This window comes from Mesoplodon mirus (assembly GCF_964341445.2).
Source record: "Mesoplodon mirus genome assembly, chromosome: 1".
Classification (NCBI taxonomy): domain Eukaryota; kingdom Metazoa; phylum Chordata; class Mammalia; order Artiodactyla; family Ziphiidae; genus Mesoplodon; species Mesoplodon mirus.
The window spans coordinates 14,164,636-14,188,649 of record NC_138976.1 but is presented as its reverse complement, the minus strand read 5'-3'; the positions used below and the strand labels follow the sequence as shown (position 1 = coordinate 14,188,649).

Here is a 24,014-nt window from a genome sequence, read left to right as displayed (position 1 = left end):
TCTTCATTGATGGGGAAACTCCGACTCGGGGCTTAAGCAAGGGTTAACCCAAGGTCACAGAGATCGTGACCAAGACTCATAATCAGACCTGATTCTGGAGCCCCCACTTTTAACTGCTCTGCGCTCCAAAACGCGCATGAGAATGATCTCTCACTCAAGATTCCACGAACCTGAACACCCTGAAGGCCACAAACGCCCAACCTGCAGCCTCCTGTCTCCCACCACATCCCAGTCTTTACGGTTCTTTCAACCCTGGAGAATATTTGCTCCAAATGTTCACCTCAGTGTGCCTGTAGTGAAATTCTCAACAACGCCCAGATGACACTAAGCTGGGTTTCAGATTGGGACATTGCAGACGGACCCAGAGGAGGAAAGTCTGGCTCTATCAGTGGTTCCTTACACTGCACACAGATGACCTGGGAGTTCACAGCAGTCCAGAGACAAAGGGCTCTGGTCCCAACTCTGTCACTGCCTTACTCGGAGCCCCAGATAAACCATCTCCCCTCCTAGGCCTCAGTTTCCAACGCGTAAAATGAATGCGTTGGGTCAGAGCTCTAAAGAGCTGCCCAGGTCCAGTGTCCAATGCCTGCGACGCTCCTGTAACAGCCTCGTTTTTATGTGCAACTGTATGTTTGTTTTCCTGGTTCATGACTGGCTCTACCACCCCGTCTGTAACTTCCAGAAAGGAACAGATCTCCTCTCTTTGCTCCCCGCTGGCACACGGCAGGCACTCCACACAGATGGAAGGAACAGAAAACCCGTCGGACTTGTTCCAGGCTGGAGGCGGGCTTGGGCACAGAGAGGGGCAGATGTTCCTACCTTGTTCCTCTGATCCAGGCACTCGCCACTCAGCAGATTATTCTTGTCATCCTCTCCACTTCTGCTCGAGTCCTCATCCTCCTTGCTAGCCAGAAGCTACATGGAGCATGGAATGGTGTGAAAATGCAACCCAAAAATGAGTGCAGCATGAATATGTATGAATAAGTCGGTGATGTCTTTTTTAAAAGATGCAGAACAAAAAACAAACCAAAAAAAGAGGCAGAGACAAATGCCAAAGCCATGAAATAAAAATTAGCCAAAGTCAGAGCTGCTAGTTCTGGCAAATCACACGCAGCTGCCTGGGATCAGGCATAATTTAAGGACAAATTCCCCAAGAAATAAGTAAAGCCATTTCCCCCTGCCCTCGCATGGCCTTCCTGAGCTGCTGGAAATTGACTGTGCTGGTCGGTGTGCTGCTCCCATCCCTGCCATTGCTGAATTCACCTTCAGATTATATAAAAGTAACAAGATTTTGGAAAACAGCTATTGATGGAATTGAAACTCTCAAATAGCGAGAAAGCGGTAAATGAAATTTATGGTGTGCCCAATTTATGCATCCCTTCTACTTAGCACAGGGGATAAACCTCTTTTTGGACTGTCACACATCTGAGATGGGCAGTCTCAGCCACACTGCCATTTTGCTGACAAAAAAGTCCTCATCTCTAATGAGTATCAAGCTTCCTTGACAATAATTTTATGCTTTTGAAAATGAAGGAGAGTCATTTCTAAAGACTGAGTAAATCCCTAATGCTCTAAAGAAGTGTAAACCCCAAAGCTTCTGCAGTTTGCATTCTACAGAACAGACAATTCAGTGTTCTCAAAAGGGCCAGATCTCAGCTCTCTGGAAGAGGGAAAATTCTAGGCATGAGACACCTGGATTAACCAAATAAAAAGTGAGAGGGAAGGTAGCCAACGCTGTTTCAAAAACTGTACCAAACCTCATCTCACCAATGAAGTAGTGACCACTGCACCAAAGCGTTAAAACATGAGCTGAGTCCCAGCCGCCTGCTGGGCATGTTGTACATATGACGTATCTAAGGTTCTATCTCCATACCGTGATTTCATGAATTCCCACATTTAGTCAATCACCCCATAATTTTCCTAGCCCAAGTTAAACTTTTCTGATCTTCCTTCCAAAAGAAACCCTTTTTTGGAAGAAGAAAAACAAAACAAAGCAAACTGACTTCACAAAGTCTTTTATAGAAAACTTCCCAGGATCAGAATACATTCAACCCAACCATCCTAATCAGGATCAAAGAGGACTGATGAGTCTACAAATCTTACTACACTATCAAGCATTCAATAGGCTAAACATGTGTAAGTGTATTTCCTAAGGCATAAAAGTTTCTAAGTATGGATGAGGAACTTCTCTCCCTCTGTTGGTTTCTTCCCTCATTATTAAAACATGCTCAAGTTACCAACTAGGACAATCAAATTTGTTGGCGGGAGTATAAAATGTTAAAGTACTTTAGAAGAAGTACTGGCAATTTCTTATAAAGCTAATAACCCTATAATCCAGGAATTCCCCTCCCAGGTATTCATCAAGAGAAATGAAAATGTATGTCCACATAAAGATTTGCATATGCATGGTCACATCAGCTTTTATCATAATAACCAAAACATGAAACAATCCAAATGTACATCAATAGCAGAATGAACAAAGAAATTAGAATATATCTATACAATGGAATACTACTTAGCAATAAAAAGGAACAAATTACTGATTCACGTAACAACATGGATGAATCTCAAAAACACGCCAAGTGAAGGCAGCTTCACACAGAAGAGAAGATGCTTTATGACTCCGTTTCTATGAAAGTTTAGTACAGGCAAAACTAATGGTGGAAGAAAATGAGAAGAGCGGCTGGAGCGGGGGTGAGTGGGAATCGACTAGAAGGGACACGAGGGATCGTGATAGAAGTTTGGGTGACACAGGTACATACGTTTGTAAAACTTAGCAAACAAAGACTTACGACTTCTATATTTCATCGTGTGTAAATTTAAACTTAAAAGAAAAAATAACTATAAACACATATTGAAGGAAAAGATATACATGTTGAAGTATTTAGGGGGAAATGTATTGATGTTTGTGATTTATACTAAAATTTATCAAAAAGATATGATGGCTGGTGGGAACGGTTAATAGTAGAATCTAAGGGGTGAGTATATGGGTGTCTACCGTGAAGTTCTTTTCACTTTGCTAGAATTTTTTCATAATAAAATGCTGGGAGGCATGGACACATATACACTACCAAACGTAAGGTAGATAGCTAGTGGGAAGCAGCCGCATAGCACAGGGAGATCAGCTCGGTGCTTTGTGACGGCCTGGAGGGGTGGGATAGGGAGGGTGGGAGGGAGGGAGACGCAAGAGGGAAGAGATATGGGAACATATGTATATGTATAACTGATTCACTTTGTTATAAAGCAGAAACTAACACACCACTGTAAGGCAACTATACTCCAATAAAGATGTAAATAAATAAATAGATAGATAGATAGATAGATAGATAAATAAATGCTGGGGAAAAGCCACTCTCATCTGAAAAAAAGCAAAGTAACTACGTTTTTCCTTCCTGGTTCATCAGCAGCTCTGGCCACTGAATGCTGCCTGCCTCTCTCCAAGCTTCTTGAAAGAACTCTCCATCCTCACCTTCTGCAACGTGGCTTTTGCTGCCAACGCTCTGCAGAAACTGCTCATGAAAGCTCCCCAAGACCTTCTAATGCAGGAGATGGAAGCAACCCTCCTGGAATCAGGGAAGAGGCAGCGAGGCCCTCCTCCCCAACCCCGTGGATCAGAGAAGGGTCTCCCTGAAGTTTAGCCAAGCAGAGTACTATTAACCCATGTCATTCCAGTTGAAGCAGCAAAAGCATGCGAGTTATTCTTCACTTCCAAAACCACAACCACACCGTGACTCAACAGACTGAAATAAAAATTCTCTTTCATTTCTCTTTACCTCTGCTGACGTGGTTAAAATTAAAAGTCAGTTTCCAGCAATGATCAAGAAATTCAATGCTGTGGACACAGAGAAATGTCCCGCATGCCACGTGTGACTTATCAGTTTTCAAAGGCAACATCCCAGAGAGACCGAAGCGTCGCTGCAGGTGGGCTCTGTTTCGGGCCCACCACCACCTGGAGAAGTGCCCCACACTTCCAAGCGCCCACCGGCTCTTCCTTCATTTCCCCACCTTCATCGCTCCTCCATCCGCCACCACGTGGCCTCGGTCCCCCTCACTCTGCGGAAACTGCCCAGGTCACGAACGATTTCCCAGCCGCTTTTCTCGTTTCCTCAGGGTACGTGACACTGTAAGCACACCCTCCCTAAGCATCGCTCCCTAACAACTGCACTGGCCTGGTTCTCCCCCTGCCTCTTGAGCTACTCTTTCTTGACCTTTGCAGGCCCCCTGCTTCCTCCAGGAGGAAATTCCCTTGACCTCAGAAGAGGAGGCCGGGCCCATCTCCACGCCCACGTGCACTCCTCCAGGCCCTCGCCAAGCTCCGCTTCTCTGCATCACGGACTCCACGGGGCAGGGACCGTGTCTGTGTTCAGTTTTAACACCAGGGCCCGGTGCTCAAGACAACACTGCTAAAAGGACAAACAAATGAATCAAGACTTTTTTCAAAAGGACAGCTGGAACCAACAGGTTTTCAGGATTATCCCGGTCTTGCTACTCCAAGTGTAGTCTTTGGAGCAACGGAAGCTTGTGAGAAATGCAGACTCCCGGGCCCCGTGCCAGGCTCACTGAGCCAGAATCTTCACGTTAACAAGGTCCCCAGGAAATTCACACGCACGGTAAACTTTAGAAGCACTGCCCTATGGTGTTGCTAAAACAACACTGAATAGAGTCAGAAAAGGGTTTAGTTCCAACTCTGCCGCTAATTTACTAAAAAAGTAAAATTAAAATAGCTGTGTTTTACATATTGAGTGCCTACTACATGCCAGGCACGGTGCCAAGGGCTTTATAAATCGGGCACAACTCATAATAACTTATGAAGTCAAAATGTTAGAAACTTCCTCCTTTCAATGAAATTCAATCTGCTTCTGACAAACCTTTTTTTTTTTTTTGCGGTACGCGGGCCTCTCACTGTTGTGGCCTCTCCCGTTGCGGAGCACAGGCTCCAGACGCGCAGGCTCAGCAGCCATGGCTCACGGGCCCAGCCACTCCGCGGCATGTGGGATCTTCCCGGACCGGGGCATGAACCCGTGTCCCCTGCATCGGCAGGCGGACTCTCAACCACTGCGCCACCAGGGAAGCCCCCTGACAAACCAAATTTTATTCTGTTGCTAATAACAGATGGTAACAAGCACCTTCTACTTCTGAGTACCACTTCTGTCCTCTGAGTCACACAAGGTCTATTTCTTATTCAAAAGGACAGCCCTACATATATCTGAGTTCAATTAAATTATGCCCCTCAATCCATGTTTCCTCTCCATGCAAAAAAAAAATCAGTTTTCTAACCATCCCCTAAAAATGACAACATAAGTAAATAATGACAGCGACTAAGCATTTCTGAGCGCTCGCCCACGAATTCCACCCCCAAGGGGTGACAACTGCACGTCACACAGCTCATGGCTTACAATGCTCACCACCCCACCCCCAACTGCAGTCCGCTCAAATCACTCCTGAACGGCAATTCTCAACCACACCGTTCTGTAATACATAAACTATAACCAGTAAATAAATACAAGGAAATAGGGGCAACCTCATTACAGATTTTTTCTTTTTTTTCTTGATGTACTTTAAAATAAAAGGATGCCTGTTCTTGGCCTTTTGTTGGTTTGGCTGGTTTTTCAGTGACGTGCCCGCATGCAGGGAATAAGCGCTGTGTGCCCAGCAGGAGGGAATCCAGCCCAGGGCCACCGTTTTAAAGACACAGCTGCCAAAATGAATCAAGGGCCTCCTACTCTTTACAGCCTTTGTTGAATTAAAAGTTGCGGAGGCAGGGGGGTGTAATACGAAAATAAATCACGTGCCTATTTTATACACATATCTATCTGTGTCTGTACCTTTGACCTAATCCTTACTCATCTGGGAACACGGTCTAAGGAAAAAAAGCCTACACCCAGAAAATGATTTGTGCCCAAAGACACTCATCAGGTACTCTAAAATAGTGCATCACGGGAAACATCTACAAGTTCAACAGCAGTGACGCAGCTAGCATCCCTAAGCGGGCGTAAGAGGTTATAATACAGCAGCCACTGGAAAGAAACAGGAGAACAGGACTGTGTATGTACTGTGTGTGGGCACGCACATGTTCAAATACACAAATAGAGGAGGAAAGATTCCAGGATGTTCGTTAACTGTGTTTTAATGTGACAGGATTAGGGGTCATTTCTTTATTTTCCACGTTTTAGGCAATGCTGTGGGTTAATTAAATATTGGAGGAAAAACTACTGAATTTTAAAAATACAGAATATATTTGCTGTCTTTTTTTTTTCCCTTTTCTGATTTGTAGGCTCCCAGAGCACTGGAGCAGTGCCAGCCCCTACTCCACAAGCCCTGCTGCCCAGGAAAGGCTGTGGACCACGGAGGCATTTCCCGTTTGTCTCTGCCTCGTTGCTCATCCGAGGAGAGCCAGCCACACACACTCCCAGGGAACAGCAGCCTCTCCGTGCCGCCATCCCACCCTCACCCCTAACAACCTCTCCTCCCGCAGCTCAGGATTAGCGTGGGAGCACCATCCTGCCCGTGCGGATCTTCCCGTCGCGTGCCGGGGCAGACGGGGCCTGTGCTGCAAAGGACACGGCTATTCACAGGGAACATCAAGTTGATGTGCAACCTGACGAATGACTCCAATCTGAATCGGCTGCTATTAAGATCTCAGAGTGGCAAGAGGAAAATCCCTCGGTTCTCCAAAGGACATAATAGGACATTTAACAGACTTCTTTCAAAGGGCAAATGAACAAACACTCGCCATCTGACACTCAAATGAAGCAGGTGACGAATGGGCTGCTTATTAAAAATGCCACCGTTGGAAAAAACAAACCAAGAGACTTGTTTCTCCCTAAATGGACTGCAGATATTCTTGCTTTTCAAAATTATCTGGAGACTAAGCTCAATAACATTCCCTCTCTCCAAGGGAGCAGATGGCCAGAGCCCAGCATAAACACCTTTGAGCACTTCCCACCTTGAAGGTGGGAGGAGACAGCTTAAGGCTGACAAATCTTTCCCCAGAAATGGTGTGGCAATGAGACCTCCATTTACCTGGCACGATGCCAGGTTGAGTTCAAGACAACCTCAACCAGGAAGGTTCTGGGGGATCCAAGTACAAAAGGCCCTAGTGCATTTCATGATGAGAACAGTTCCAGTCTTCTGAAACTAACTAGCGTAACACAGGCATGGAGCAAGGCGCTTCCTGGGGGAGCGTCAGGCCAGGCAGGGGCCAGAGGGAGGAAATGGCCAGCTCCTCCTGGCTGTCACACATCAGGGCCCCCTACTGTGCAATCGGGTCGAGAACAGAGAAAATCGGAGCCAACACACCACAAAGATGAGCAGAGAGCCAGAGTCACAGGGTGAAGTGGCTCCTTCTGCTTTCCCTGGGGTGGGCTCATGGAACGGGCCCACACCCTCAGTGAGTACAAAAGCCCAGGAACCACATGCTCTTTAGTGCAGACACCAGATTTCACCTTCCGTGGCCCTTCTAGACTTTCAAATGCCACCAGTGGAAAACTCCCATGGTCAGGAAGCTGAATTTGTGGGCTCACGGGACACCGACTCTTTACTCCCTGTCGGGTCGTCGGTACACAGCAGAGTGCAGGGGTTCCTGGGTACGCGTGCGAATAAACTGCACACGTCTGGTCAAATCCAGAAGCCAGATGCCGTGCGAGTGAGAAGATGCATTTAGAGGGTTAATACAAAAAGTAAACGAAAAGTATGTTTTCTCGTTTGTTTTTCCATGGTAATGGGTTCATTAATGCTGCATCTACACTACCCAAGTTATGTGGGTGATGTGGCAATTCTCCAGGCCCCTGAGACCAGACCAATCATCCAGATGTGGCATCTACAGCCCAGATCCCAGGGCCGGACTTGGAGTCCAAAGCATCACAGAACATCGAGTGTGTCCACGCAGATACGACCCAAACTTGCGGAATGCTCCGACAGACCTGCTGACCTAAGAGGGCCCTCAAACCCCGTCCACGGCAAAGGGAGTTTCAACAGAGACCTCCCCAGAAGAGATGCAGACTGGAGACGTGGGGGGGGGGTGTTACTCTTTGTAATTAGCACGCGAGGACGAGAATATTGTTTCTTACCTCCATCTGATCTACTGACTCAGGCCTGTCCTCTCCCGGGAAACCCATGCAGGAGAGATCAAAAATAGTTTTCTTCAGGTGCTGGTTGTCCGCGTACAGCTCCTTCACCAGCTGGATAAGGTCACCGACCTGGGAGATAAGAGCAGGAGAGGACTGACTACCCACGGGCACGGCTACGGAGAAGACGTCCTGCATCACAGCCACGGAGAGTCAGGCGGCCTGATTCCAGGCTTCAGGCTACCCTGGGTACAGTGAGAAAAACACCAGCATTTCTGTATTCTAACCCCAGCGCCAGACTTCAAGGCAAAGAGATCCTGGGCAAGCTGCCTGGTCTAAGTCTCCATTTCTACATCTGTGGAATGGGTTCCTGTGAGAACCAAACGTGATCACGGTCACAGCACACTACAGCCCTCGGCACGGTCTAAGTACTCTGTCCATGACAGCAAATATGACCTCTGTCTTGTACTTGAGACCCTCTGGAGGAAAATCCCCCAAGACTGAAACTTCTGAGGCTTGTCAGAGGCTTATTTTACAGCATCCGCCTTCCTCTTTCTACACCTCTCTAGCACTGTCCATAATAACAACAGTCCTCAATTATAAAGCAATTCATGGCTGCTATAATACTCCCACAAGCTTTAGTCAATCATTCCTTACAAAAATCCCGAGGAGGTGGACAGCGGTATGACTGTCCCTGTTTTACAACAAGAAGCCCGAGACACAAACAAGTTCACTGCCCAAGGTCCCAGAGTTGGGGTGCCTGGAGAATTAAGTGACATATAACAACAGCCAAAGCGCCCGGTCATGTGGGCAGGGGCAGCTGCCCGCACAGAGGCAGAGCCGGGCCTGGACTCCCGGTCCAGTGCTCCTCCTTAAGGCACAGGTCTTGCGAGGCCAGGTACATAAAGAGCATCTGAGCAGACACCACCTTCATTCCCTGCAAGCTTCAAATCACAATGGCTAGTGATTTTCCAAACCCTTCTTAAGGGGGTCATCATTAGCCCCTCAAAGAAAGTGGGAAATCCCACCCTGACCACACACAGCAGGTGTCCACCGCACCAAAACATGAAAACAAATCAGACCCAACCTCAAGGAGGCTATATCATAGAGGGAAGAAGAAAACATTCTGATTCTACAAACATTCACTAAGTGCCGACAAAGGGAACTAGCTCCTGCCCTTAACACAACCATAGTAGGTATGAGCAGTGGCTGTTACCATCTCTGTTTTCTTCATCTTCGAAACACTAACAGATGCCTCAGTGCTTCTTGTTCCACTCCTCCCAAAACACCAACAGTTTTATAGTTCTCCTTATTTCTTCTGCATCTTACACCTGCTGTTTCTCCTCTCTCTCTCTCTCCGCTGAAAAAGCCTTCCAACTAGATAAACTCCTATTCAACCTCCAAAACCACTTCAGGTCTCACTTCTATTGAGAAGTTTCCTCGGATCCAGTGAGTACCTCCCAACCCCCGACAGCTAACCTCTCCTTCTCGGCTAGCCCTAAACCTCGCACCTCTGCCTATTACACAGCCACCCTTGCACTCCACACTGCCACTGCTGCTTCACATGTCTGTCTACTCTACCGGCATGTGAGTTACTCCCAGACAGAAACTGAACCTGTCACACATAGATCGTAATTTTATAATAAATCACAGTGTCCTCTGAGCTCACACTTCCTATTCTTATCAATGGCCCTTAGAACCTTGAAATACTAAGCCACTCTAACCACACCAACGATCAACAGATTGAAAAATCTTTCCAGTTTTAGAAAAGATTTACTGATCAAACCTGAACCTTTATTCTTTCAAAGAGCATCAATTACCTCCCACTATGTGTGCCAGGCACTGGGAAATCAGAAATAAATAAGATACACTCACTCGCTTTAAGATGTTCACAGCCTAGTGGGGATACAGAAGAATAACCAGATAATTATAGATCAGTATGAGAAGGACATCAATGCAGTCAGGTACAGGAAGAGAGGAAAATGACCCGAGGGAAAGGTGGCTAATTCTAGGGGGTATAGAGAGCATTTCCCAGGGAAGACGGAGCCTGGGTGGGGTCCTCAAGCCTCAGAAGGCGTGCATCAGACACGGGGTAGGGACTCCAGGGAACGTACATCAAGGGGAAAAAAGACAGGCAGGGAGAGAGGGAAGAGAGGCGGGGAGAAGGGCTTTCAGAATCTTACACCTCTGATCAGGAACCCAAGAGACAACAAATAACCAACAAAGCACTGAAAGTTAATAGGTCAATACCTTTTCCTTAAGCTCTTCTTGAGAAAAATGTTCCACTTGAAACCGATTGTGCTCTTCAAGGCAAATACTCAGATAAGATGTTTGATCACTATAAAATGAAAATGGTTCTTCTGCACCAAAAGAAAAAAAAAATGGGGAGGAGGAGAAAAAGAACATCAGAAGTAGATCCTTCCCAGACAATTCCCCATGCAATCCATCTAAGGCACTTTGAATTGGGTAGCAGGGGAAAGGGAGATAAGCACACATAGGGAGTTTAATGCACCACCTTTGGAGCAAAAGTAATTTTCTTCTTTCTCTACAGGCTGGTATCTCAATGTATGGTTTCATCGTGGGCTGTAGGCTTTCACTGTGGCCAACTCTGAATTATAATTTGCATGTCCAGTGCTGTACCTGGAGACCATTCTGAGTGGCACAAGCAAATGGTGATTTTCAATTGAAATGAGGGAGTGATTCTGTTTAAGTGAAAATACAGGAAAATTAGATGTGAGCCTCAAGGGTAGAACTCAAAAGTGCCTGATGTGTTTTTTACTGGCCCCAGAGCCCGCCATGGGAGCGAGCACACCGAGTACAGAAACCGCCTATGAGATCTACGGTGAGAGACTCTTGGGTCACCCACGGAAGGGTCGGCCTTCTCTGCAGCAAAGGTCACACTCTCACAGGGAGCAAAGGCGCAGAGAAGGGTCACGCTATTCACTAAGTGGAGCATGATCTCACTCAACACGTGGGTAAGAGCTGATGCGCCTCGTATAGAGGAAAGAGCTAGACTTCGAAGGAAGATGGCCTGCCTCCAATCTGGGTAGATCAACCCCCACTGCCACCTCGGTGTCTTCACCTGTAATGCGACATCAACGCGTACTCGATCCAGTGGGACAACGGTCAGGAACAGAGGTGAGAAGTTAAGTGCCTGCAGCTGTGCCTGGTACACAGCAGGCGCTCAGGAAATGTCAAACCTACCACTGCTATTACTGATTGTAAGCAGGAATTACAATCAGTAATAAGGAAGAGAAAGGAAAGGAAGGCTAGAGATAAGGAAAGGAAGACACCAACCCAGACACCATGGGGCTCAGATTCTAGCAAAGCGGGGGAGCCAAATACAGCTGCCACGAGTACAGCAGTGCACGTACCACAGGACCCTCCCTAGCTGAATCCACTTGCGGTCATGACAGTGTGAAATGCAACGCTTCAGCAGGAAACAGCGGTTTCGCCTGCACGTGTCTGTGCAGTGGGGCTCTCTGCAGTGGGTGCCGTGGTAGGCAGAGCCCAGATGTTTAGGGTGACGAGGGCCACTGACCAGAGAAAGCGGATGGCAAGGCCCCAAGGTTATCTGGAGTTAGAAGAGTCAAACAACGCAGGACACAGCAGAGGCAGCGAGGAAGCAGTCCCGCAGCAGGCCCCCTGAGGAATTAACACTACCTGCTGGGCCCTTCGACTCGGCAAGCCGAAGCCAGCCAGGTACAGACTAGGAGAGCGACAGTAACACCATCACTGCAAAAAAGGCTTCCCAGATGACATCCCTGGGGTGCCTCGTCTCCTACTGCAGTCTTAGGACTCTCTTAAAGTTCAGCCAAGGCCCTCCAAGTGGGAAAACCAAAGGGAAATACATACAAGACAGCATGTACCTTCCCGCCGCCGGATTTCACCGATCTGCTCCTCCAGGGCCTTCTGCAGGTTCTGATAGGAGAGCACATCCCGCTCCAGCCGCTTCCGCAGGGCACAGATGCTGTTCAACTCAGCCTGCAGGTTGCTGACACTTGGTAAAACAAGACACCAGAATTTTAAAACAGACCTACTTGTGCTTTAAGATGCAAAGCCCAGCAAGCCTTCCTTTGATTTTTATGTCATTTGTGGGGTTTTTTCTGGTTATAAAAGTAAATACATGTTTATAGAACATTTAAAATAGAAACGTATTAAAAAAAAAAGCAAAAGTTACCATAACCCGACTACCAAAAAACACATGGCAGACTGTTTTCTCCCAATCTTTTTCCCTGAGTATTTCTATAAGGTTGAAATAATTCTGGACATATAATACTAAGTTGTGCATGTCTCATTTAAATATTTCCCTACATTTTCAGAAATAATTTGCAAACGTCATTTTTAATGACTATATAACATTAAATCGGGTGAATGTCCCACCATTTAACTCATCCCCTATTAGTGGACATTTGGGTCATTTCCAAGTTTTTACTACAGATGTAGCTAGGTGGAAGTAATTTAATTCCCCAGAATGTTTCTCTGGAATAACGCCTTGCATGGGCTTTGGTATGGAAGGAAGGCTCTCCACAGAAGAGAAGGCGACAAGGAGAACGTCGGCCATGCCACCCCTAAAAGAGGTGGCACTGGAGGTAAAGGTGAGGGGCAGGAGGGACAAGAAAAAAGAAAAGGAAAAGACTGAGAGTCAATAATAGAAGGAAGAGAAGGACCAATTTAGGGGTCAGAAGAAGTCTACAGTAATGGGTTGGCCACTCACAAATGCGGAGTAGAATGGCTTTTTATTGGAGGGGTGGTGATGTCAAGTATCACGTCTGGGTCAGCGTAATACGGTACAGACCTGCACAGAGAGCCTGCACGAAACCAGCAACCCAGAACTCAGAGGAGGCCATGAAAAAGCACACCTCCCAGAACCTGCACTGACGGGGGGAGGACTGTCCCACAGACCTTCCTCCAATGATGCAAATGTTCTGTATCGGCGCTGCTGAATACAGTACCCACTAGCTGAACGTGCCTACTGAACATCTGAAATGCGGCTACATGATGAGGAACTGAATGCTTAATTTTTTAATTTATACGTATGTAGTCACATGGCTAGTGCCTACTAAACTAGGCAGTGCAGTTCCTCAAGCAGGGCTCCGGACTCCTACGGATGTGCCCGTGGCAGGGGTCTGAACCGGTCCTCTCAGAGGAACAGAGGCTCCAGCAGACACCTGAGTAACCTAAGTATTGTTTCAATGAAAATCTCTGCGCCTAAAGCCTTGTTTCACACTCAGGGTTAGCTTCTTAAGATGGATTCCCAGCAGTGCAATTACTGGGTCAAAGTCTGTGAGCATTTTTTGAGACTACCAAAACACCTTAACATATCAGAAAGCCTCCTTTTTTTAAATCCCAAGAAATATGTCACTCTGTCCAGCGTCTGACCTATTTTTCCCTGAAAGGGTCCATCAACACTTTGAAACTGTCAGAAAAAGTGTATGAAAATGTGGATTTGTTTTAGGGAGAGGGTCCATGAGTTTTCATCAGATTGTTCGAGAGGGGTCCACAGCCCCAAAATGGTTAGGAGCCATCGCTCTAAAATATGTGTGCCACAGACTCAAGCCCCACTTATCCTCCAGCGATTTCTTCCAGCTCCATCCATCGAACTGCACACATAAATCAACATCTATTGGAAGGAAAATAAACCATTATGTCTAATCTTCTATGCTTGCTGCTTTGAAGATGGTTCACTGTGAAGCAGCCTCCTTGCAAGGGAAGCCCCCCCCCCAGCAACCTGTACCTAGTTCCATTTCAAGACAATCATAATGATCAATTTGTAAGGCTGATGGAAACCGTACAGAGGTGTCACAGCACAGCACTCGCTTGGATACGGTCATGCCACAGCCACGTTTAACCAGGGGGGAGAAAAGGAGATTGTTTTAGCGAAGCTCCTGCAGTGAGGGCTGGGGAAAGCTGACTGCTTCACTCCCTCTTCCATCTTCTGACAGGGTGAAAAGTACACAGCTGCTGCTCCTGTGTCTGTCAGTTCTGTTTCCCCAACTCCACGATCTCTGCAAGGTGTGAGGAGTCGGTGGAACAAAAGCAGCTTCACTCAGGAAGAAAGGACAGTCCTGAGCCTTCCTCTTTCTGGAGTGGAGTCGGGGAGGAGCCGGAGGACACACGCCCCCACAGTGCCACCACTCACGAGCTCCACGACCTTGGCGGTCAGCTAAACTGCCTGAGTCCTACTAGCCTCATCCGTAAAGTGGGGACAGTGCCTTTCCTTCAAGAGTGTTTTGAGGATTAAGTGAGATGTTATAACAGAAAGAGCTTAGCACAGTGCCTGACACACACGAGGTGCTCAACAAACATCACCTCCTTCCTTCCACGTATTCTGGCTCCCACACAGCAGATACTTATATGCCAGGCTTTCCGCTACTCCTGAGTTACAGGCGTGATTTTCATCTGGAGATGATCTAAACCCCCCAGGGCACATGTGGCAAGTCTGGAGACACTGTTCGTTGTCACAGCTGGTGCGGGGAGGGTGCTACTGCCATGTAGTGGCAAAAGCTAGAGACGTCGCTAAACATCCTACAATGCACAAGACAGCCCCTCAAAAAAAAGGACAAAAAGTTATCTAGCCCCAAATCCCACTAGTGCTGAGGTTGAGAAAGCCTGAGCTATAGGCAAAGTATAAACTGTCCTAGTCCTCCAGATGAGAGCTGTCTCAGTAAGGGCCTGGGCTCAGGAGCCACAGAGATCTGAGCTCTGAGAATTCCTAAGTGTAGGAGCCTGGGAAATACCTTTAACATCTCCAAGAGCAGATTTCCACTTCTGTGATATGGGGTTGAAGTGTCACTGTGAGGAATAAATCGTAAAGGGAAAGGACCAGGCACACAGCTGCCCTTGGTCAGTTCCTCCCTCCCCGCTCCCCCTTTCCACCTTTAGTTACAAGTACGTCCTACGTCTCCAGAGTCATCCAGCTTTCACTGCCAGTTTCCAGAGAGTGAGCAATGCTGGAGTTACCCCAGGGGGCTCCACTGGCCTTAGCCCACAATTCTGCCCTCTCGCTATGGCAAGGTCTGAAGACTCAAAACCCCCTGCAAGCGGAGTTTATGTACAGTGGCATACTGAGGCACATGGAGGCTTTTCACACTGCGGTTAGTCTTAATAAACGTTACCATTTATTGAGTGCTTACTACGTGCCAGGCAGAATTAGGACTTTACACATTATCATCTCGTTCCAAACAACCCTGGAAGGTAGGTAGGGAGGTAGGTAAACAGGTAGGTCTATAGGCAGGCCAATCTCAATTGCACAAATACATATCCTGAGGCTCAGGGTGAAAAGTGACTTACCCAAGAGCTCAGAGCTGCTGAATGTATTTTGACTCTGAAGGTGAACAGGAAACCTTTTAAGCATCCTTATTAGTCACAGCCCTGACCCACCTTGGTCCCATGTACCTTGTTATTCACTAAGGAAGAGCCTATGAAACTCAGAGCCGCCATCTGTGACGCTGAGGAAGCCTGACAGCGGCCACATCCACCCCAGGGCCTCTCAGTGCCCAGAGCAGAACTGGCTCCCATCCGAGTAGCCACACAATTACACCCGCTGTGCCCATTCCCCCTCTGAGGTTCCTGGCGCTACTCAACCCCTCCCCCAAGTGAAATGACGAGCGGCTGAGGCTTCTTGAAAAAGCTCCCTTTCAGAGACTTTCATCAGCATGTTTTCATGTTCCTTAAACTCGCTTCAGATTAAAAATCCTGAAAACTCATAACTTAGAAGAGTTGGGAGGGGGTTCATCCACTGAACATCTCCCGAGTACCTACTCCATACCAGCCCCCGTGACAGGCACTGGGAAATGCAGACGGCAAGACAGAACCCCTGCCCTGAGGGTGCTCACCGTCCAGGCTGAGTCACAGGCCATACCAGCCAAGTAACAAAGGGAGGTGAGGGCAGCTGTGAGGGCAGAAGAACAGAGCGGGCCTCCTGACAAGGGGAACCCCTGAGGCAAATCCTCAAGGATGAGGGGGACGCAGAGCAGGGTGCAGACAGCTGCTGAAGGCAGAGGCAGGAGACACCCGGCCCCGGAACAGCGAGGACCCCATTAGGGCTGCAGTGAAGGGGAGAAGAGAAGCCGCGGTGAGGGGTCGGTTTCCTTAACTTGTTATTATGGGAAATTTTAGACATTAGCACATGAAGACAAGTCAGTATAATGAGCCCCCCCCCCGCCCCCGACACCTGCCCACACCCCTGTCCCAACAACCAGGGAGCCGTGGCCAACCTTGTTCCATCGGTGTCCCCGCCCGCTCCCTGCGCAGCTGTGCAGTGTGGAAATGAACCCCAGACATCATATCCTTCCACCTGTAACCATCCCAGTGTGCAGAGAGGTGACTCCTCCACGGGAGAAATCACTGAGGCCAACCCAGTGCTGGGCAAAGAGAGGCCCAGATGTGTCACGTGCCCATGGACACAGGCAGGGCAGTGGCAAGACCACTAGCCTATAATCAGCTCTCCTCCCCACATCTCATTGCACCAAATCACCTCGGCAATTCTGTGAAGACACAAGTCACTCCGAGTCACTTATGGAAAATAGGGGTAATACTATTACTTACCTCACAGAACAGCAGTAAGGATTATAAGAGATAATACACGTGGAGGCACTTTCTAAATCTATAATAAAGTATTATAAAAACCTCGGTAATTAGTATTAATGATATTTTTATCCTACATTTGCTGCCAAAAAATCAGACAATTCCTGCTAGGAAATAGGTATATCTGATTTAAATAAGGCAATCACCATCCAAGCACTTTAAGCTTCCTAAGCAGAGTGGGAAGGCTTCACTGCCTCAGAAACTACCAGCATTTATTCAAAATATGTGTGTTACGCATGCATGAGCGTGATGTCCAAACAGAAACCCTTACCTGTCTGAGTCCTGCAGAGATTTTACCAGATGTGTATAGATGTCCTGCTCTTTCTTTAAGACCTGAATCAGCTCTTCATAGCCTAATTGTTGTTTTTCCTGAAAACGACAATGGGCATCTGACATTAAGAGAAGAATTCTGAAAGCGCACATCCTTACATTATGCAAACACATGTGGATAGTTCTGGTTTATAAATCCAGACAAAGGTGATCCCCTGCGCCAGGCTCCAGATCAGGCCGCAGTCAGAGGGCACCCCCTGCAGGGGGAGTGGGGAATGACCGCACATCACTCACGGAGGAAGAAAGCTGAGCGCTGTGCTGCCGACAATACCCAACTGCCCTTTGAGAAACTTCCTCTGCCCTCCGCCCCCCAACCCAGCTCAGAGCTGCTGGTCATTGTTTTCACAAAACTACAAAGAATGCCCTTCCACGCTTGTTCTTGCTACAAAGAAAAGAAGTTCATCAACCAAAACCTGACAAGTTTTAGGGACAAGGGACTTACATTAAAATAGAAGAGGTCAGGTGAGCCACGCTTTCAAGGCACCATGAACAGACTGATGATAAAGAGATCTGAGGTGGATCTCTGCCACTTACTAGCTATGTGACCTCAGCTAACCAGCTTAACAAACCTCTATGAGGTTCAGGCTCCTCATTTATGAAGTGAGGATGTAATTTTGTGAATTTCACAAATGTGAACATTTTTTGAGAGTTCAGATTTTGGCTCTGTCGCTTACTGGTTCTGGGACCCCAGGAAGTTACTTACTAGAGCCACCTGTAAAATGCTGGACAACAGCCACCACCTTATGGAGTTACAGAGCAGATAAAAGTTCAATTGTGTGCTGCAAGGAATCAAGGATCCCAGGGGAAATGGCCAATTCCAGTACTGATGCAATGAAATTCAAAAGCAATCCATGTCTACAGCATTTTGTCACACCAGAGAATAAGGAAGTGTTTAAATAATGGAGCACCATCAAAAGGATACAGGAGCCAGTTTGAAAAGGCCAAGCCTGGGACAATTGAGCATCAAAATAATGATAGTGACAGATTATAACCCACTGAGTGAAACAGAAATTCATGTCCACACGGACATGAGTAAATGAGTACATGGGAAGAAGAACGGGCTTTTCTTTACAGAACAACTAATAAATGTAGAAGGAATCATGGAATTAGAAGAATCACCATTTGCTAACCATCATGGTAAGAAATTATTCAGCCAAGAAACATAAAAGGAGGCTAAAACTAACGGGTGAAAGTTTGAAGAAGATCAGCGTATTTACATAGACCCAAAATACCTCCCCTCAAATACTTACTAAATTACAAAGGAAAAAAGAGTAACTGCATAGTCAAGACACCACGCAGACACCACCTTCACAAAGTTACCCAAGTCAGCGTGGCCGGTAACGCTTAGGTAACAAACCTAAGCCGTGTACTGTCGGGTAGGACACACTGAGGACACAGCTCTGGTCCCGTGACACTCCTGCCAAGGATGCCTCACCTGAACCCAGGCACCGAGAAACATCAGACAGACCCAACTGAAGGACGCTCCACAACAGAACTGGCCTGGACGCTTCAAAAGTCTCAGGGCCGTGAAAGTCAAGGGAAGACTGAAGACTCAAGTCTATTAAATGCAACACAAGATCCTGAATTGGCTCCTTCTACTACAAAGGGCTTTACGGGACGGCTGGTGAGACACGAATGAGCCTGAGGGTTCGATGGCAGTCTGAGGGTCTCTGCTCAGTCCCTGGCTGTGATGGCTGTGCTGTGTCATACAGGAAAAGGCCCCTGCTGACACGAAGTACACACTCAAGGATTCAGAACTGACAGGGCTTCACACAGGCAACTTACTCTCAGAGGGCTCAGGCCAAGTAAAGCCCTTTACTCTTGTAACTTGCCTATACATCTGATATTATTTCAAAATAAGAAGAAAATGCTAAAATAAAGAAGTAAAGTGTGCAGGACACCTGGCACAGCGCCTGGCACAGACCAGAAGCTCCTTAATGCTAGGGAGACACGGGGTCAGTGGAGAGAGAGGGGCTGCAAGCAGCCCTTGTGTCTCATGTGGACTCAGCCTGTCGCTTAAAGTTCAGATAACGACCTAGGACAGGGCTTCTGACCCTAATGAAAACTCAAACATGAACGAGGGGAAAAAGGTACATCTTTATTTCCGCTAACCTCTAACTGAAATTTAGCATTTCCTTCATTTAGGGGTTGAAGGAACACTGTTACTGCTACAAACCATAGTAGTACTCGTGTTTTCCTGAGATTCTGTCATCAAAAGAAATAGTTACTTTGTATATGTTGCAAGTATCTCAAAATATTTATTCTCATCACTATCTCAAAACTACAGCAGTCACTCTGTTCACCACTAGATCTTGTTATTTAACACATTAATAAAGAAGCACCATTTCTACAGCTGATTTTTTTTATACTTTGATAACCAAATTTCAAAATAATTGGTTTCCTTTATAATCCTGTGCACATATTTTGTGCATTTAAATACTTTTCCAGGGAAGAGGTCCTTGGCTCCAGCACACTACCAAAGGGATGCAGATGGCAAAAAGGTTAGCAGCCCCTGACCCAGGAGAACGCTGCTGTGCTTCTAGCCCTGAACGAAACAAGGCCAAGGCACTACCACCCGCCAATTGAGGGTTTTAAATGCTAACCCACCAGTTTGGTCATGAGAAGCTGGCCACCCACACTGCTAGAAATGTCAGGCCCTTTTATAAATCGTGTCACATGACACTGGCACAAGGAGCTCCCACCTGCCTTCTGTGCACAGTCACCAGTGTCAGCTCCCACCCATACACACCACACGTAGACAGAGGGCCCCAGGGGAGCGCCTGGGAGGAACTCACCCGGGGATCAAGACGAAGAGGCTACCACGTCCTCAGGATGTCAGCCGTGGTACAAAGTGCTCTCCAGCATTTTCTCATTTAATCCTCACAAGCCAGTGAGCTCAAGCATTACCACTCTCCCCATTCTGGTGATGAGGGAACTGAGGCACGGAGTCAGGGTAGTGAAGCAGGGTGTGGACCCAGGCAGCCAGGCTCCAGGGCCTGTGCTCTTTGGTCCACCCGTGAATGACCCATGATGGATGCAAAGCACTGGGAGTTTGACAAAGGTGACACAGTCACTGTCAGCCACAGAAAGGGCAGCCAACGAAAATAAGAAAACCTACTGCTTCTTGAGCATCTACCACCAAGGGCAGGGATTGTTAAGAGCGTGTGACCTTATTAGCTGTGTGACCTTGAACAAGTTACTCAATGTCTCTGTGCTTCAATATCCTCACTTGTAAGTAGAGGTAATAATTCTACATATCTCATAGGGTTGTGAAACAGATTAACTGTGCTAATCTATACAAAATTCTCACACGGATGCCTGGCACAGAGTAAACACTTAAGGAGTGTCAACCATAACTACCATTCCCACACTCCAATGCTAGGCCAGGTCCTTCACATAGGTCATCTCTAATCACAATAACAACCAAGGAGGTATATTAATCTTCCCACTTTTCAGATGAATAAACTGATTCTCTGAGAGGACAGGTCATGTATTTAAGTCCATTCAGCTAATAAGTGGCAGTCAGAATTTGTGCCTAGATACGTAACCAACCAAGAAGGACTAGGAAAAAAGATGAATAAATGTGGACCTCAGGTGGATGTGGGAGACTCAGCTGTGGGATGTACATATCCAGTGAAAGAATCCTGACCCTGTATCTTAACTGGATCACCGTGGGCCTGGCTGGAAGCCCTAGAGGACTGCCCACTATGGTGCAGGGCCTGGGTGCCCGGCTTGGTTCCCCTCCCCTCCTTTCAGGCAGCCATTCCAAACCTTCACCAGGTTCTCCAGGTCACTGCTCACCTCAGCCCCCACCCTCCACCTGCCAGCCGGCCACACCTGTGCTTGCTTTCCTGCCCTTCCATCTCCGTGGAACCAGGAAACTCCCGCCTCCTCCTCAGAGACCACGCTCCATCAGTCGAGCCCTCTCCACTGACACCCTCCACGGTCCCTTACAGAGACCCTCCTCCAGCCCCACGGCACCCTGGTTCACCTTCACCTTCACCCAGAGCTCGTGTACCAACCACATGTTCACAGGCCTGGGGACCCCTTGCGGGCAGCAGCATCCCAAGCCAGGCACAGTGCTTGCCACAGATGCTCACTGAAATGATGATTAAAAGGGTAAGAGGGGGGCTTCCCTGGTGGCGCAGTGGTTGAGAGTCCGCCTGCCAATGCAGGGGACACGGGTTCGTGCCCTGGTCTGGGAAGATCCCACATGCCGCAGAGCGGCTGGGCCCATGAGCCATGGCTGCTGGGCCTGCGCATCCAGAGCCTGTGCTCCGCAACGGGAGAGGCCACAACAGTGAGAGGCCCGTGTACCACCGAAAAAAAAAAAAAAAAAAAAAAAGGTAAGAGGGGAACACAGGGACCAACATGACTCTTCAGAGCAGAGATTCCTGTGGATATTTTGCATAATGGAAGTCAGAGAGAGTCAACGTCTTCCTAGAAGCAAATTGCTCACCCATGTTAAATAAATGAACTCTTCAGAGCCATTTGGGTCCCATTTCATCAATCACCTGTTCCCCTGCGCTGAATCATGCCCCATTAGAATGAAGTCATTTGGCTCCCTCGGCAGAGCTGGCAAACCAGTGGATCTCCTCGGCACAGAGGCAGAGGGCCAAGCGGCCCGGGGCGGGGCCTGCTCAGCAGGAGCAACCAATCCCCCTGTCCCCTACCCTCTGCCCTCCATCCCCACTCTCCACCCCCGCCCTCCACCTTGCCTCTCCAAACAAGACGGAGCCCAAGAGTCTACGACCCTTGGCATCTGTGAGACTCTCCAGTATGTTCCCAGTAAACACTCCCTTTCATTGTTGTTTTGCTCAAACGCCTCAGCGTTGGATCCTACAGCTTGCAATCAAAAGAACCTTAACAAATACACTCACATTATTTTTAATCCTCTCAGGAGGCAGGCATGTAACTCCCCATTTACAGACTAGGAAGGTGAGTTTCGGCGAGAGGAGGTGACTTGCCCAAGGTCACAGAGCTAGTAAGCGGCAGAACGGACATTCTGACACCAAAGCCGAGGCATTTTTCTACTCCACCATAGTTTCCTCAATGACTTGAAGGAAACGCATGTTAACGGGCAGACCACAATCTGAAGAGGCAGCAGATATGTGTAAAGAGAAACCTTAATGGCTCACTTCTTGGTAATCAGGGCAATTTAGTGGCCTGGTAGACAGATGGTGTCTATTTCAGTAGCTATATCACAGCTCTGCAACAAAGACATTTATTTTAATACTCAGGAAATTCAGCTGCAGCGTCCCAACCATGTCAATAGCCAAACTATAAATCACTGGCTGCAGCAAGTTAAATATGGTCAGTGTGTTTTACTCTCTGTTCTTCAATTCCCTGGTCATCCAGCATTAATTCTCAGGATCACACATGATTAGAAGGAAAACAGACTGCCCAGAGCCAATGGAGACATCATCACAGCCTCAAGTTCTTCGTAGAAATGGGCAGAGGATAAACCCTAAATCAACACAAAATGGCCAAGGGCAGAGCAGAAGAAATCTGTGTTTTCTACAAAGAAAGAACTACAACCTGAAAAGTATACCTTTCTCGGGGGCAAAATACCGTAGGCTGCAACAGCTGGGATTTCTTAAACTGACACCTAGACATGTTCAATTCCTAAATGATCATTTATAATCTTTTATCCTCGGTTTGCAACTACTCTTACAGAACAGAATTAAAACCTTTGCTAAACTATGTAGGTATTTTGCACAGTCATTTAAGCATCACCAGGATCTAAAATATGACTGAAATGCCCATGGGATGACTTTATACTTGTGTTTCTAAGAAGTACAGACAGCGGCCAGCACAAAAAACTAAAAACAATGTAGTACAGATGATCAAACTAGTGACGTGAAATATTAAAATACTCTGTTCAGTAAAATTAGAAACATTTTGTTCAACATTTAGACACTTTTTACATATCTAAAACATGATTCAAAATAGTAAAGTTTAACTAAATGTATTCAAATTAGTGATTATTTGTCCATCTAAAAAACCTGATGGGCTGCTAGCTTGTTTCAAAACAGACTGTGCCTCGTGAAAAGATGCTCAACATCGCTAATCATTAGAGAAAATGCAAATCCAAACCACAATGAGGTACCACCTCACAGCGGGCAGAATGGCCACCATCAGAAAGTCTACACATAATAAACGCTGGAGGGGGTGTGGAGAAAAGGAACCCTCCTGCACTGTTGGTAGGAATGTAAATGGGTGCAGCCACTATGGAGAACAGGATGGAGGTTCCTTAAAAAACTAAACGGAGGGCTACCATATGATCCTGCAATCCCACTCCTGGGCATATATCTGGAGAAAACTCTAATTCAAAAAGGCACATGCACCCCAATGTTCACAGCAGCAGTATTCACGATAGCCAAGACATGGAAGCAACCTAAATGTCCATCGACAGCTCAATGGATAAAGAAGATGTAATGGAATATTACTCAGCCATAAAAAAAGAATGAAATAATGCCATTTGCAGCAACATGGATGAACCTAGAGATGATCATACTAAGTGAAGCAAGTCAGAAAGAGAAAGACAAATACATGATACCACTTATATGTGGACTCTAAAACAATATGATACAAATGAACTTATTTACAAAACATAAAGAGACTCACAGACATAGAAAACAAACTTATGGTTACCAAAGGGGAAAGGGGGAGGGGATAAATTGAGAATTTGGGACGAACAGATACGCCCTACTATATATAAAATAAACAACAAGGACCTACAATATAGCACAGGGAACTATATTCAGTATCTTGTAATAACCTATAATGGAAAAGAATCTGAAAAAGAATATATGTACACACACACACACACACACACACACACGTGTATAACTGAATCACTTCGCTGTATACCTAAAACTAACACAACATTGTAAATTAACTATACTTCAATTTTTAAAAACCAGTTAAAAAAAAACAAGACTGTGTCTGATTATGGGTTAACGTGCATCTTAATATCCAACTAAATTTGGTCAAAATAAAGCAACTATTCACAAAATAAAGCAACTA

General features: G+C 46.8%; 1 protein-coding gene across 4 annotated transcripts in view; it reads right to left on the bottom strand.

Moving 5' to 3' along the window:
* CDK5RAP2 (CDK5 regulatory subunit associated protein 2) overlaps positions 1–24,014 on the bottom strand; it is a 183,996-nt gene that overhangs the window by 72,445 nt on the left and 87,537 nt on the right. For all 4 annotated transcript variants that reach the window (XM_082619449.1, XM_082619448.1, XM_082619451.1 and 1 more), the window contains exons 15-19: positions 16,927–17,024; positions 11,936–12,066; positions 10,317–10,426; positions 8,070–8,198; positions 820–915 (exon numbers count right to left, since the gene is read on the bottom strand). In XM_082619449.1, the coding sequence (XP_082475575.1) occupies positions 820–915; positions 8,070–8,198; positions 10,317–10,426; positions 11,936–12,066; positions 16,927–17,024 (564 nt within the window). The remainder of the gene's footprint in view (positions 1–819; positions 916–8,069; positions 8,199–10,316; positions 10,427–11,935; positions 12,067–16,926; positions 17,025–24,014) is intronic.